We start from the raw sequence: 16,551 nt of genomic DNA, 5'->3' as shown, positions 1-16,551 counted from the left end.
ATTTTTGCCGAAGGGTTTAAAAGACATCTTTTAATAACTTTTAGTAAAAATTATTTCCTATTTTCTAGGTTTTCTGTGTAATCACTTTTCAACTTTTCCTGTAGTCATCGCAAAATTAATTCCGAAATATTGTATAATACAAAATATGCGAGCCGCATACGACTTCTTCCGTCACTGCTCTGCGATTCCCTCCATGACGATATTATGTTGCAAAAATATTATGTTCCATAATTATGTTAACACCCGGAAAGGGATGATCCTTGAGGTCATTTTAAGTAACTTTTTCCTTAGCAAAAATGCAATCCGCGGCTTTGTTTACGAGTTATTAACAGAAAACACTGGCCAATGAGAGGCGAGCTCAGCTGGCGCGAGGCAGCCGAGCCAACGAGCGGTCTAAGCTCAGTTCCGTTGATTGGCTCGGTCGCCTAGCGCTAGACGAGCTCGCTTCTCGTTGGTCACTGTTTGTCGTTAATAACTCGTAAACAAACCCGCGGATTGCATTTTCGCTAAGGATTAAGTTACTTCAAAACAAATTATGTTGCACGATTCCGACAGTCTTGTAGCGTTTTGGAAAGCTAGATGCGAGCATTATAGCACCTTGGAATTCTTATTACGATATTCCAATTGTAAATAGCTTTTATGATCACGGAAAGAATATTAGCTGATAGGTATTAGATCACAAGGATTGAAAGATCAGCGTGAAGAAGACGTCGTGACATAATCGCGTCAGAGGCGCCATAGCTTCGGCGGGGCTGAGAGGCACGTGTTTATAGGCCGTAACAGGCGTTAGAAGCCCGCCGTGAAAATTCCGGCTTGTTTACGCGCGATTCGAGGAAGAGCGTCAACGAGTTTATTATCGCTCGATCCCCCGGCAATGCAAATGGCCGGGTTCCGCCATCGAGCCGGTCCCGGCAACGGCGTTTTATCTGGGAATTAATGTAGCCTGTGGTTTGTGCCTCGGCAAAGTCTCTCTCTATCGCTTTCTCTCTCTCTCCCTCTCTCTCTATCTTCCTCTTCTCTTTCCCTCTCTACCTCTCTCTTTGCAACCCTGTCCCGTTTTCCCTTTTGCAACGATGACGTCTCGCACCCCGGCACGATTAGTCTTGCAAGCCGGCGCGGCGCGAGAACAGCCCGCTTCCGTTACACGTTAATAACGGAATTCGACCGAAAGTTACGAGCAGGCGCTCTCCCTCTCCCTCTCTCTCTCTCTCTCTTTCTCTTTCTCTTTCACTCTATCTCTTTGTCTCTCACTCTCACTCTCTTTCTCATTCTCTTTCTCTTTCTCTCTCTCTCGCACTCTCTCTCCTTCTCTCTCTTTCTCTTTCTCTCTATCTCTATGTCTCTCACTCTCATTCTCTTTCTCATTCTCTTTCTCTCTATCTCTATGTCTCTCACTCTCATTCTCTTTCTCATTCTCTTTCTCTCTATCTCTATGTCTCTCACTCTCATTCTCTTTCTCATTCTCTTTCTCTCTCTCTCTCTCTCTCTCTCTCTCTCTCTCTCTCTCTCTCTCTCCCTCCCTCCTTGCAGGGAGAGGAAGGGAGAGGGCGAGAGAGAGAGAGAGAGAAGTCTTATCGCCGATGAACTGCCGGAGAGTTATTAAATATCGCAGTCGCGAGCGAACTTCCCGCCCATTCGAGAGTTTATAATGACAGTTTTACTTCGTCGTTGGGCCGAACTTCCATCGCCTGGCCGCGTCCGCCATTGTTCCGGCAGCGCTCGGCCGGCCACCATTTTCCTTTCAACGCGAGGATCCCCGGAAACCTGCTTTTATTGTCCCCCGTTACATGCCGCGATTATTATAATTGGTATTAGCACTCGACGCTGACTCGATTTCCTGCTGAACAAACTATCTTCACGAGTCAACCAAATATTCTCTGTGATAAACGTGTACGATATCCGAACGTTGTACGTGATGGGGTGACAATTCGAAAAATCAGAGACCAGCAAGAGATAATTTGCTATTATTAGTTCATTAAGGTTTATTATTTTATAGACACTAGAAATACTGAAGTATATAACTGACTAATTTTTGTTACCTTATTAAAATAGCAAGACCATAAATGGTTATGTGATGGGGTGACAATTCGAAAAATCAGAGACCAGCAAGAGATAATTTGCTATTATTGGTTCATTAAGGTTTATTATTTTATAGACACTAGAAATACTGAAGTATATAACTGACTAATTTTGATTACCTTATAAAAATTGCAAGACCATAAATGGTTATGTCAAGACCGTAAATGGTTATGTGATGGGGTGACAATTCGAAAAATCAAAGACGAGCAAGAGATAATTTGCAATTATTGGTTCATTAAGGTTTATTATTTTATAGACACTAGAAATACTGAAGAATATAACTGACTAATTTTTGTTACCTTATAAAAATTATAAGAACATAAATAGTTAAATGAATTGCTTCGCGATTTTCTGAGATCTCCTGGTATTTTCTAGAATCAATATTCTACAGCTAATAATACTTTCTTCAAAGTGTAATACATGGATGAATTAAGCTCTTAATCATGTACATAGCTAAATTGATACTAACAGCAAAGGATTAACTCATTTAAATGATTAAAGAGTGAAAGATATATTTGTATCTGACCTCTGTATCGCAACTGATGCAGACAATTTTTATTTTGCGCAAAGATCCGCAATATAGTAATGATGTGAATAATGTAACACATTTCCGGAACAAAATCATAATTCCGTGAAACAAGAAGCTCTTCTTCAAGAATGCTTGCATAATTCAAAAGGGAGGATGGCATCTATTTTCATTGGTCCGGAGGAAAAGATCCTGTTTCCTCGCATGCTGACCGGAAGTCTCCGTAATTCTTTCATTCCGTCGTATCCAGGTTTACGAAGGCTTCCGTTCGCTAAATTGCAGAGCTGGCCGGATCCGTGAATCACGGTCGCGCGACGATACGTCGTCCATAAACATTATTGCGCGCGGCCTCGATCCGCAAGAATTGTTTCCATAAGCTTTCTCGCGAGATCGCTTAATTTATTTATAGTCGGTTCCACTGGATATACCCCCACGGCGCGCTATATCTATACTCCTCCGTTTTCTACCACCCACGCGTTTCTACCCCCTGCAGTGGACACGTTGGGCACGATACCAACTGCTCACGGAAAAATTGAGGCCTTCGCGTATTTAAGAAGAGAAACTGCTTTGTGCATTTTATGTGTACGTTGGTTAACTTACTTATTTAATTCTCCGAAGAAAAATGATCAACAATTTTACATGACTCTGGTACAGCTGAACCAAGAATTTAACATACTTCCCTTTCGTTTCAGTATCATCATTGCTTTGATGCATGATCTATATAACGTTCTCTATTTAAAAAAAAAACACATTTTTCATTTTTGTTCGTCCGAAACACAAATTCAAAGTGAAGCCGATAAATTAAAGTCCAGACGTTAGATCAAGTTAAAAGGTCACGTAATTGCAGTTGGAGTAAAATTAAAGGTAATTAAAAAGAGGAGGTGAAATTAAAGACCATAAAATACGCGGCTATGATTATTACTAGACCGCGGATTTTATACGTATTCGACGAAAACCGCGAGATCAAGGACAAAATCGTAAAGACATGATACAAATTTGAGAATATTTTTATATTATGTACAACTTACTAAAATTATTTAAAAAGGAAAGACATTTTCATCTGCTTTGCGATTCTTATGATGAACTTATTAGACAATTTTTATTTTGCACGAAAATCCACGCTGTAATTATGTTACCATTACTCGAATGAGAAATCGAATATCAAATGGATATATCAGTTTAGCTGCTGCATTTCAAGTCTACTCTCGAACGACAAAGAACAAATCGAGTGACTTCTCCATGCTTTTACGAGAAATTCTTTTGCGCATCGAAGAAGCCATATGGACCCTGGAGAATTGCCTAGGGGTGTGCCATTACCGTGACGGAACTCGCAGGAAGTTCGCCGACGACTGGTTAACTATGGAAATGAATTACGAAATTAGTGTAGTGCCGCCTTAAACAGTCGATTTAAATGCGCCGCGTCGGACAAAGAAAGGGTTGAGCCTCGAGAACAAGGACGAGGACGAGGACGAGGACGAGGAGAAGGACGAAGGGTTCGTTGAACGTCTCGTGGATCGCGTTCTCCGAGCCGATTTTCCTGCCACTCTTCGATCGTTGTCCGCTCGCCTCGCGGAAACGGCGAACGCAAATAAACCGGGGGGGACTTGAATCGAGTGGGGAGAGAACTCGAATTCAATCACGCTTTCGTCCTTACCTCTCGTGTCCTTTCTGTCCTGCCCTCCTTCGACGAGAATGCTACACTGTCGGGAGTTCACCGAGAGAATTAAACGGCGATTCTCCCGCTCATGGAAAACCGATTACTCGTCGACCGATCGACTGTGAGACCTCGTCGAAAAGCGCTCCGGACGTCGCCTTTTACAATTAGCAGTGTCAAGTACGCGTCCAGCTAACCCTTTGATACGTTTGTATCGCATACAAGATTATCTCGATATTCCAACGATTGCTTCGATATTATTACGACGTTCGGCAGAATTAGTACAATTCTTTTCTAATTTAATACTGTTCCGTGATCGTCCTATTGTATTGCTTCATATAATACTATTATTTCAAATAGCCTCTCTTGCGAACTGTTCTGCTTGAAAAGCTCAAGGTACCTTTGATATATTGATTAAAGAGTTAAGGAGGGGCAAGGGTGGACAAACTTTTGATCATCACGGGCGAACTTTTCTTTTTAAATTATATGCGGCGGTCTACCAGCATCGTATGTGTTAAATGGTCATAAGAAAAGTAGTAATTTAAAGCCAAAAATCAGTTTAAAATTAATATAAACATAGATAATATCAGACACAGGCGGGCTACTAGGAAAACAGTAAATTCTAAAGAACAGGGAATTTGGGAAGAGGAGATACGATTATTCGAGCCTAGCGGCTCGTTTTTATAGTTACCGATTGTCAACAACTATAAAAACGAGCCGCTTTTATTTTTGTACGCAATCTGAGCGTCAATTAGGGAGACGCGGTCGACGCTTTGGTGTAAAAATCGCTGAATTATGGAATACTGTGTGCAACGTCTATTTGAAGCATCTTTTCAGTAAATAATTCACTGGAGCTCATGTTACGAGGATCATTCTGTACATTTCATTTTCAACGCACGTCCAATCAATTCTTCCAAGAAGCTCGCTCATGATTCTGATTGTACATCCTCTTACTAAGGATAATCAAGAAAATTGATTCTCTTAACTATTCGGTACGTCTTAGTAGTTCTTTATCGAAACTAAGCATATCCTTTTTTAATTTTATCTCGATTTGCAATATTCCTATTGAATTTTCCTGTTCATCTTATTCTGATTTCACTGATCGAATATGTCTCTCGCTAAGGACAGCATAGAAAATTGTTCTCCTTAGTGTTGAGTCCAGCAGTTTATCATATTCCCTAAACCTATTTTGAAATAACTTTACCTAAATTTATCCTGGATTTAAGTCGACCTCAATTCTGATTTGATTAAAAACGTTCTATTAACGATCAGAATAAACGTATGCTTAAACGCAGATTTTCCTGTTGCATCGAAGTAAACCTTCAACATAATCATCAATACGCTACAATTATATTCAAAAATAATGACTACAACAATTGTATGTTCTTTATTGTTTGGTTCTATACGATGTTTATTTTCCAAAAGTCTGAGCTTGCGTACAAATCAAAGGAATTACGTGAGCAAAATATCGTGTTGTTTCTTCTTCTTTTTTTTATGTGTGTGTGTGTTCGTCAGCGTTCGATTGGAGCATTGAACATCCTCGCGCTATTTACAAGATGATGCCGCGTTGCTTGGCCTCTTCCTTGAAGTTTTCCGTGTGGACGCCGGTCGGGTCATACTTCTTCGACAGTCTCTCCCACACTTGCGGTTTCTGAAAGAGAAAGCAGAGAATCGTTTTAGCCACGTTCGAGATTCAACGGTCGCGCGCCTCGAGGTTTCGCCTTCGTCTTTTCTCTTCCCATAAACTTCATTCCGCATTCATTCTACCTCCATTATCCTAACGCGAAGCTAGCATATTAACGCTCTGTGAGTGCACGGACCGACCTCATGGAACATATACAGTGGCCCACGAAAGTGTCAATACGCCTTTTAAAACGCGATAAATATTTTAAAACTGAGATGCTTCTTTTTTAATTTTGCTGTTAATTGGAACGACGAAAAAGTAAAAATCTCTCGTTTTTACACTTTTTTACCCGAGCCTGTAACGAAAATTTTAGAAAATATCTTTCTTAGATCTCGGTAACTTGTATGCATGTTGAACATTTTATCGAAATCGGTCCACGTTGCTATGAGTTGCAACAAATTAAAGATCGCAAAAATCGCAGTTTTATCACGATTTTGGCCAAAAACTGTAAGATATCTGCAGTTTTTAAAATCCTTCAACGCCTGTAGCTCGACTCTGGGTTAACCAAGATCTATAGAAGGCATTTTTTTTTAATTTTAAGATAAAAGTGCCTACATAAAAAAGTTAAAAAACGAGGGTTTTTAATTTTTTCTTTACATTCCAAGTAATAGCAAAATTTAAAAACAAAAGTATGTTAATCATCGTCTAGTATAAACCAGTCCTATTGTCATCTAAAAGAAACAATCCAAGTCATTTAATTCAGTTTTCAAAATGTTATTGCACTTTTGTGGGCCACTGTACGAGGCTACGGTCTCGTCTTCAATAATACGTTACTCGAATAAAGCGACATTTCCCGTGGTTCTTTCTACCCTCGCAATTCATGCACTTTAATTAACACTAAAATCGTCTGGATTTCTTGTTCTACGATTATCCGGTCGCAGAGAGTTGTCAAATAAAATTACTGCGCTGCGATGAGTTGGGCTCTCCGTTAACTTTCCGTACCTTGACTTCGTATATTTTGCAATCATTCTACGTCCTCCCAGAGAAAATTATTCGAGTTAAAGCTTTGTTAATATCGCGGACCTTGATATCTTGTTTTACAATCGTTGAATGTCCTCTCGGAGGAAGTGATTACAGTGAAAGCTTCGTTAATATCACGGACCACGATTAACAGTTAGCCGCTTCGCTCCCATGGACGTGTTATGTCGCGACACCGATGCTGTTCTTATAAGGCCACAGGCGAGATATCTCTCGACGTAATACCGTTCGTGCGGTGCCATAGACGAATAAACATGCTTTAATTCAAGAGCTTTCATTCGAAAAAGTTTGGTTCCATTGACATGATATGAGCCGTTTATTTTGAAAGTGGCATAAGTCACTTTTTTTTTTTAATGGAAAGATACCGTTCAATTGTAATTAGTGTTACCATTAACTCGATTTTTTTGAAAAAGTGACTTATGCCACTTTCAAAATAAACGGCTTATATACAGGTTGTCCCAAAATGATGGTATCGCACAAGCAACATTACGTCGCGAGATATCTCGTTTGTGATCTTATACCAAGAATAACCAAAGCGTCGACCGCATAATTATTCTCAGTCGTCCGCCTGTATGATGTTATCTAAGTTTATTTTAAATTTAACCCCTTGCCGTACTTTGACAAGCCCGACTCGTCATGAAAATTTCTAGTAATAACTTATTGAATATACAGGGTGTCCCGAAAATGTCTCGCAATCCGGAAATGGGAGGTTCCTAAGGTCATTTGAAGCAACTTTTTCCTTTGCGAAAATTTTCTCCGAGGCTTCGTTTACGAGTTATTAACGAAAAACACTGACCAATAAGAGGCGAGCTCGGCTGGCGCGCAGCGGCCCAGCCAACGAGTGCACGGAGCCCAGTTCCGCTCATTGGCTGGGCCGTCTCGCGCCAAATGATCTCGCCTCTGATTGGTCATTGTTTTTAGTTAATAACTCGTAAACCAAGCCGCGGATTGCATTTACGCTAAGGAAAAAGTTGCTTCAAATCACCTCAGGAATCCCTTACTTTCGGATTGCGAGACATTTTTGGGACACCCTGTAGATGTTATTCTGTCCTTTAAAATTGGAACAAAATTCTAATCTCTTGTCATCAATATTTAAGCATTCAAGTAAATTTAGGCACACAATAAGCATCGATTTTCTTTCCCTTCCAAGAAATTATTGCAATCGAAAAATTTCTAATCACAATAACTGCGAAGAAAATGTTATATGTCAAGGGGTTAAACTTATTTTTGGCTTTAAATTACTATCTTTCTCATGATCACTTAACACATACGATGTTGTTAGACCGTCGCCTATAATTTTAAAAAACAGGTTGCCCGTAATGATCAAAAGTTTGGCCACTCCTACCTGATACAAACAGTAATCGGCGTCGCAACGTAACACGTCAGCGAGAGCGAAGCGGTTAAACGACACGGATATCTTTTTCCGAAGGATATTCCGTAGAAAATCCAACATGAACGAAACTCGATTACAAACTCAGCAAACGCATCTTGATAATTTACCTAACGCGAGCTGCAGCATGAATCAATTACAACCTCGACACAGGCACCTTTATAATTTATCTAACATCAAACGCAACAAGGATCAATTAACTCGGCAAATGCATCTGCATAATTTAGCCGGCGGAGAAAACACAGGCCAATTTGTTTGATGTTCCCACTGTTCAAACGGTTTCGTTTTATTTTTAGCCTAGTATCGAACGATGTGCCGAGCACGCGGTGTGGTTCAAGTGTTGCAAAAACAAAAAAGAACAGAAAAAAAGGGTGAAACTTTCGCAACGAGCGGCAAATAAACGAAAATGTTTAGTATCACGGAGAATCAAGCAGCGGAGCATGGTTATGAAATTATGGAGTGAAAACTGTTCCCTTCAGCCCCCTCCCCCCTTATAATGGGATTAATTACGGTCCGGTTAACGAAGCGGAGAAACAGGATTGTCAATAAGATGGGATCGTCGCGCGTAGGTTCAATTAAAAGTTGCCGGGCCAGGGGATTGGTCCGCGGCAGTTTAAATCGTTCGTTTTTTCAGATTGACAGTCGGCTAACATCCCGATATCAATTTTTTCGCACGGCAAGCCTACCGTGAATTACGTCGATCTGATCCACATTTCGTTGGGCACCAGTCTGTCGCGAATGATAAGTGTCAGTCTGCGCATCGACTTTCCAATCGGAAATACTGGCAGAACTGTTGCGTGTTGATACATAATCAATGTATCAATTTATATATTTGAATCCATCAAGATTGTTTTGTGAATGGGATAAGATCACAATTAATTTGTACGTTTTTTTCAGCACACAGAAAATAAAATTACTAAACTGCAGATTTGCTTCGTTTACGACAAAGATTAATAGTTGCGATATAAAACTGTGAAGACTGTGTTAGAGCAACTTGAGAACACTGAACGCTTCTTATTCAATTTCTGTTTTATGACAACTAACTTGGAAAATGTTTATGTTGCTCGATTAAAGTGCTAGATTAAATCTGTACTGAATTGTACAATGTTCAGAATTTGGACCGTCTCAGATCGATTTATTTATACATGGATGGCTCAGAAGCCAATCCAGTACAAGTTTATTAACCTTAAAATTTAGAGAAATAAGGATTTTGCAAATCGGCTGTAAAAAAATAACAATGCCACTGATAAAAAAAATAACAATGCCATCTCAATGTCTTTTTAGATCTGCTGCTATTTTTCTGTAAGTGTTGCTATCTGTTGTTTATTTATGAAGAAATCGACTACATTGGTTCATCGACCGAAAAATACTGTGACAAAGATGCTTCGTAACTCATTTTCAAAGAAAAATGTATTGGCTTGGCAAGAAAGTAATTTCGGTTTTGGAAATTCAACCCAGTACATTTTTCATTGAAAATGAGTTACGCAGCATCTTGGCAAGAAAGGATTTTCCGAAACCGAAATTTCTTTCCATGGCAAGAAAGTCTTTTCCGAAACCGAAATTTCTTTCCATGGCAAGAAAGTCTTTTCCGAAACCGAAATTACTTTCCGTGGCAAGAAATTTACCTAATACATTTTTCTGTGAAAATGAGTTACGCAACCCAATACTTGAACTGATTGACTTCTCAGATCATGTAGATCAGATAGACGAGATTCTACGGTATAAACACAGACTCACTATCGACCAGTGCACAAAAATTAACGAACCTAAAACAATTTCTCAAAAAAGCACGTCGAAGTCTAGAAAACGCATTTGATCGTTAAAAGTGTATTAACAGTTTTAAAAACGACAATGACCGACCAATTAACAATTTCCCAACGTCCTCCAGTCTCCAGAATTGCTGTTGTCCCTGACGCGAAAACGTTCCGTTCAGGATCAAATTAAAGAGCACAAGGCCGATAGAAGGAAACAATCGCTCGATAAAGAAGCATCCAGGGGGCTGTAGGAGCGTGGCAAACGGGAATTGACGAAATCAGACGGCAGATTTTCGACCAGAAGAGGATTAACCGGATGTGTTGGATCATAGGTTAACGATTATATCAAGCGAACTCGAGGAAGAACTCGACGAGCAAAGGGTTGTAGCGGGTTGCTAGGGTGAATTAGCGGCAAAGGCCCCGTGGATTCCCCCGTGGAATGATTTGACCTGTGGCGGAAAGTTCGCCGAGTCCGAGGGTCAAACAGACGCGACGGACCTGTCCCGTGAAAGTCAAACCTGTTCCGCGGCATTCAAAGCGGACCGTGACGTGTCCCTGGCTGCGAACTCGCGGCTAATTAGCCGCGGAAAAGTGACGGTGAAACCTGCGGAACTCGGTCGGCTCGGACGGTGAACGTACCTCGTGTATCAGAAACCGGATCACCTTCTCGCTGCCAGTCTTCTGCTTCTCGCTGCACTTGCTGCACTTGTTCTGCAGAGCGTCCGGAAGCGATTCTGCGATCAGACAAAAATATTTGTTAATCACCATCCGGGATATTTTTCACTGACTTCCTTGACAATCGCATCATGTTTCAACCCTCGAATGAAAGACGATGCGTTCCAAGGAAACATATTATTGGACTGCGAATTTGTATGCAAAATAAAATTGTATGTAACATTTGCAATGAACAAAAGCTACATTTCTTTTTTCTTTTCTTTAATTATTTTATCGAATTTTGAAAGCAACGCAACAGTACTTCCAAATCCTTTAAATGGTTTTACAGTTTTGCACTTGATATTCCAATTTCTGTCCTACATTCGTAAAATCGTTGTTCATACACACACACACACAATCATAATATTTTATTTTTTTAATTTTTAAACATACTACATATGAAAGGGTATAATAATCGTCGTGGATCGTTATACAACCAACGTGAAAATGATTTCACATTCATATTTTGCGGTTATTCAGATTATAAAGATGCCTTTTGATATACTTATTCATTCGGAAATGTTTATGAAAGGCAGTACAAAATGCAGAGTCAGCTCGTACAAATAATTTCCAGGTTCAGTTGGAACGTGTATCGATACTTGTTACTATACCATCTTTCGATTAACTGCACGAAGCATGAGTTGAAATAAAAAACTTCATTTCATCCCCTAATAATTTTTATAAAGGAATGACATAACCAAACTGTAGATCCATAAGATTCGCTCATTTGAAACAAGCAAAACTAAACGGTGATTTATTTCCTTGCCTAATACTTTCTACAAAATCGAAGTAATATAACACTGTTAATAAATTCTTTCCCTTCGAACTCCTTCGAACATTTGTACAAATTAAAGAACCGTATAAATGCTTCTGTTTCATATTTCGGCTACTCGTTTTTGGTGACAAATTCATAAAAATGTGACTGTTTCTCGAAATAAAATTCATCGACAACGTGTCCATTAAAAAAGGATTCCGCTCCATTCCAGCAGCGTTAAATCGCAAAATATCGCAAGAGCAGATCGCGATTGAAAGGAAACTCGTGTAGCGGATTTTTAATACTCAATTAGGATTGTCACGGTAAAAATCCGCCATAAAAACTGTAAAACGCGTTCGCAGCAAGTCGCCGCGCGGAAAATTCGGTGCTGACGATCCGATTTATCGTGCTCGCCGGATCATTCATCATCGCCCCGGCGGCGAAACACGAAAATATGACGAAGTGCTTTTAAATAGGTTGCCACTCTTCTTATTTATTCCGTCGGGGGCGGCGAGCCCCACTTTCCCCGTAATCGACAGCACCCTCGGGGACCCCGGTGTCTACCAAGAAGGAAAGCGATAAAGAATTTTCCGAAGTGACTCTGCAGGACGATAGGGGCGCACGAGTGAATTACGGCCGGAACTGTGTTAATTACCGGGATCAAGGGTAACGCGATTTATCCCAGATAATCGGTCTTTGAGTTTCTTGACTCGTCGAAGAAAGACGGCGCGAAATTTCTAAATAAATTAAAAATTCGCCGACGAACTAACGAGTTGTCCTTAACTCGTTTATCGGTCCTGAAGAAAGACACCCCCTTGTTACTGCTCTGAAATTTTAATGCCGTTAAGAAGAGAAACAGACGAACGAGGCTGACTTCCAGATCTTGTGCGCTTTGAGCAAATTACGGGACAAACAAAGCGGAGAACAGCGTGCCTGATCCATTCAGATCGCAGACAGACTGACCCTGAGAGTTCGCTCATGGAATATTAATTTGTTTTCTAATTAGTGTAGTTGAGAGATCAGACTAGCTGTGTATTTTTGGGTTTGGGTGAAGAAACTCTTCAATTTATGAAAACTATTTACACTGGGAGAGCGATTTGATGATGAAGTATGTTTTGTATGAAGTATGATTTGAAGATGAGTATGTTTAGTATCTTTTATAATTTTGTTTAGCAATTTTCGACAGCATAATCTTTGAGGTACCTCTGTTAGTTTTTAAGTATTCAACTTAGAAAGTAGGTAATTAATTAACAATTTTTATGATATGGATCAAAACATACCCAGGCCTGGCTGTCATAGTGTTAAAAGAAGAAATAGATTTTTAAATACTTCGTTTCTGTTTCGTACGACCGATGTAGACAATTTTTATTCTGCATAAAGATCTACAGTGTACCAAACAAACGCGATATACACTGTACAAACATCTTGGCAAATTGGTCGAGAACGTGAAGAGTGAAAGCCAGCAACTGATTCGACAAAGGATAGCAATTTTGCATGAAATATTCGAAACTAAAAAATATGCAACAACTTCTGCTTAAAGAAATTCAATTTTCAAAGTCAATTCTGAAATGTCAGATTCGAGATGCAAATAATCATGCCGAAGGACGGAAGTCGAGGAATTAGAGACTTATAGAGACGAATATTCGACTTATGATCGAAAGTTGGGACGCACAATCGACTGCGAAAGCGCAAAATGGGTCACCACCATTATAATATTTTGCACATGGTGCTCCGTATGGGCACGTTGATCTTCGAAAGGCGAAGTTCATAAAGTAGGTTCACTGCTGGGAAAGGGAAGGATAGGGCTGGCAAGAGGAGGTTTACAGAGTCGAAGTCCTTTCGCGAACCAATGTTCGCTCCGGGTTTTTTGCCGGGCGTCATTTGCACCAGCTGGCCAGGCCCGGCACTGCCGAGCATATCGTCCGTGAATTTTCCGAGACAAGGACTATATTCCCCCTGACAAAGTATCGTCCCGTCCGTCGCACGTTCCGTTACGGTCAACAGTCTGGCAATGCTGAAAAAGATCAGGAAGGAAATCCATCCTGATGGATTGACACCGAAAAACGTTTATGACCGGAAAATGACAGTGACTGTCAACCGAGACCCCACCCTCATATGTTGTTAATCATTTTGTTTGCGTCCCCAATTTGTGGCAACAATAGCATAATACGGATAAAAAACAGTGTCATAGCTCGTAGACGATAATCGTCAAATATTTAATTGCTGTTCTAGTTAAACTTCATTAATAATAATTATAATAATATCATATTATAATATAATAATAATAATATCATATTATAACATAATAATAATAATAATAATAATAATAACATATTATAATATAATAATAATAATAATAATAATAATATCATATTATAATATAATAATAATAATAATAATAATAATTCTTTGATCGAAAATGATTTATCGTATTTCATCGGGAAGTCTAAATAAATTTAGACCCGTGATTCTTGACACACGTCAGTCACTTTTAGCGATCGGCAGGTTAAGTGCTAATATCGAGACAGACTCGTGATGTATATTTTAAGAAAACTCTACTGAATATGAAAGCTATTCGTTTCTCTTAAAACCACTGATAAATTAATTCTTGCATTATCAAGTATTCAGTAGCGATCTAAATGCAGACAGATAATATAAATTATTTTCTTCTTATTAGTCATCATAGCTATGAAAGAAATGATACGACGAAGAGTTAAGTAGAACATATACTTTTCGAATAGCGTTAATTAAATTGTTTAAGTACGATGACAAGACTGCAGATTTTTATGTGAAATAAAAATTGTTTTCATTAACAGCACGGGACAGGAGCTAAATATAAATATGATTCTTCTCTCGATAAATTCGGTAAGTTGAAAATAACAGTTGTTTGTAAATTTTCGAATGTTGTCATTGTTGAATATTCTTTTTACGAATTTTTGCAACGAATGCAACAAAGTAATCCGCAGTCTAATGATGACCGGCAAAAGTCGGGGAACTTCTCTGAAAACCTGATATGTATTCGGAGGCCCGATGGAAAAAGTCAGCAACGACTTGGCCGAGTGCTAATCCCGCGTTTCAATTCGATTTCCATCGACGTCGATACCGATCCATCCAAAGTTACATTCGAATTAATTCCGTATTAAGCCGAGGTCGAGAGCACCGTTCGGTTCTCCGGTAAAATTTAGCCCGAGATTAAATTCGACCGCGGTTCGATGTCCTCCCGCGACTCGGATAACATCCGTTCGCAGAAAATGGCGAGCTAGAACCGTCGCGTCGTTTGCAATAACAGACAAGTCGATCGATCGAAGCGCTGGAGTTGGATGAACTTCGCGAAATACAGTAAATTCTCCCTAATTGACGCTCAGCTTGGAAACAAAAATGGACAATTTGGGAAAAGGAGATACGATTAAAATAGAAATAAAAATAGAAATAAAGTTAAGATAACCTTGCACCTCGTTTTTATAATCGCTGACAATCGGCAACTATAAAAATGAGCGACGAAGTTCAAATAATTGTATCTCCTCTTTCCAAATTGTCTATCTTTTTCGTACAAGCTGAGCGTGTCAATTAGGGAGAATTTACTGTAATTTGCAACCTTAACACCGTGCACTACGATTTCTTTCAGAGCTGCGTCGACCATTTTTGTTTTTTCTGTCTCAAGTTACCTTCGTTCCTAGATTTGATAGCAGAAGAGTCATATATCCTGCTTCGATTTAGAAGAATAACATTCATATTATGGAAAACGCAGGTTCATATTATGTACAATCATATTGTTTAATAGATCACGTATGAAATCTTTATCAAGCGGTTAATTATCAAGAGGGTTTTATACGAGTTAATAAAAACGTTAAAAATTTTCGATATTTGCATAAAATTCCGCGATTGCCATCTGGTATTGTAAAAATTTGTAAGTCCAGCAATATATAAAAAACTTCAATTGCCTTCTAGTGTCTCAAAAAATGTATCATTTCCGTAAATGCACAAGCATTCAGAACCGTCTTCCAGTATTTCAAAAATGTACTATTTCCAGAAATGCGCGAACATCCACAGCTGTCTCCTAGCGTTTCAAAAATGCATAAATTCTATAAATCTGCGAAAATCTACAACATAATGGGAAGAAATTATATCTCGTGCTACGGAAGATTGCATAAATGAAATGAAATTCGAAATTGTACGAAACGAAGAAGAATAAAGGGACCGAAATAGGAACTGAAACTTTTTAATGCATCCAGCTGCAGTTTTCTTCGTGGCGGAATTATACGAAGAGAATTGCGAGAATTACAACGCGTCGCGCGCGGTAATTAAAAATCGCACGAAAAGTTTCTGCGAAGCGTTAGAATCTCCCCGAAACTAAAATCCTCGGAGAGCAACCGAGATCGAGGATCCGTGTCGTCTCGCAGCGAGATAATCCGAAAGAATAATCGCGTCCGCGATAAATATTCTATATCGACGGTCTCGTGTCCTGCGGCGATTCGTTAGCCGTCGCCCGAGCCGGGAAATAATTTTCGATTCAATTAAGATATCCCGCGGACGAGCGCTCGCGATAACCACGCCGCGATGTTCGCTCGGAACAAGACGGAACGGTGGCCATCTTTCTCACCGTCACGTCTTTGCCTCTAGTGTTGACTAGTTCCACGTCCAGAGGATAGTCAACTTAATTTTCAGACGATATTGTGTATTTTCAAGCCGAGGGTAGATTTATTTTACAGAAAATTTGGACGTTAATATTTTAAAAAATAAATTGAGTCAATGTAGACCGCGGATCTTTATGCAAAATAAAAATTATCTTGATTAATTGCAAGATGCAGGAATTACTTACATCGATATTTATTGCTTTTCTTAATAAGTTACAATCGTCTAAATGTTTTCGTCGTTCTGTATACGATCTACTTACTGTTGTCGTAAATGTGCATAAAAATCGCAGTATAATCATAATTAGCATTCAATTCGAAAGATGGTGTAGATCTTAACTTGTATGCATATCTCAACAAAAGAAATTACAATTAACGCTTTATTGC

General features: G+C 39.4%; 1 protein-coding gene across 1 annotated transcript in view; it reads right to left on the bottom strand.

Annotated features, from left to right (window-relative positions):
• Window positions 1-5,620: 5,620 nt before the first annotated feature.
• The window catches only part of LOC117222601 (ejaculatory bulb-specific protein 3), a 31,600-nt gene continuing 20,669 nt past the window's right edge, over window positions 5,621-16,551 (bottom strand). The window contains exons 3-4 of the mRNA XM_033474378.2: window positions 10,705-10,799; window positions 5,621-5,910 (exon numbers count right to left, since the gene is read on the bottom strand). Coding sequence (XP_033330269.1) covers window positions 5,809-5,910; window positions 10,705-10,799 — 197 coding nt within the window. The 3' untranslated portion in view covers window positions 5,621-5,808. The remainder of the gene's footprint in view (window positions 5,911-10,704; window positions 10,800-16,551) is intronic.

The sequence above is a fragment of the Megalopta genalis genome, chromosome 1, assembly GCF_051020955.1.
Source record: "Megalopta genalis isolate 19385.01 chromosome 1, iyMegGena1_principal, whole genome shotgun sequence".
In the NCBI taxonomy this organism is placed as follows: Eukaryota; Metazoa; Arthropoda; class Insecta; order Hymenoptera; family Halictidae; genus Megalopta; species Megalopta genalis.
This window is presented reverse-complemented; position numbering and strand designations above follow the sequence as displayed.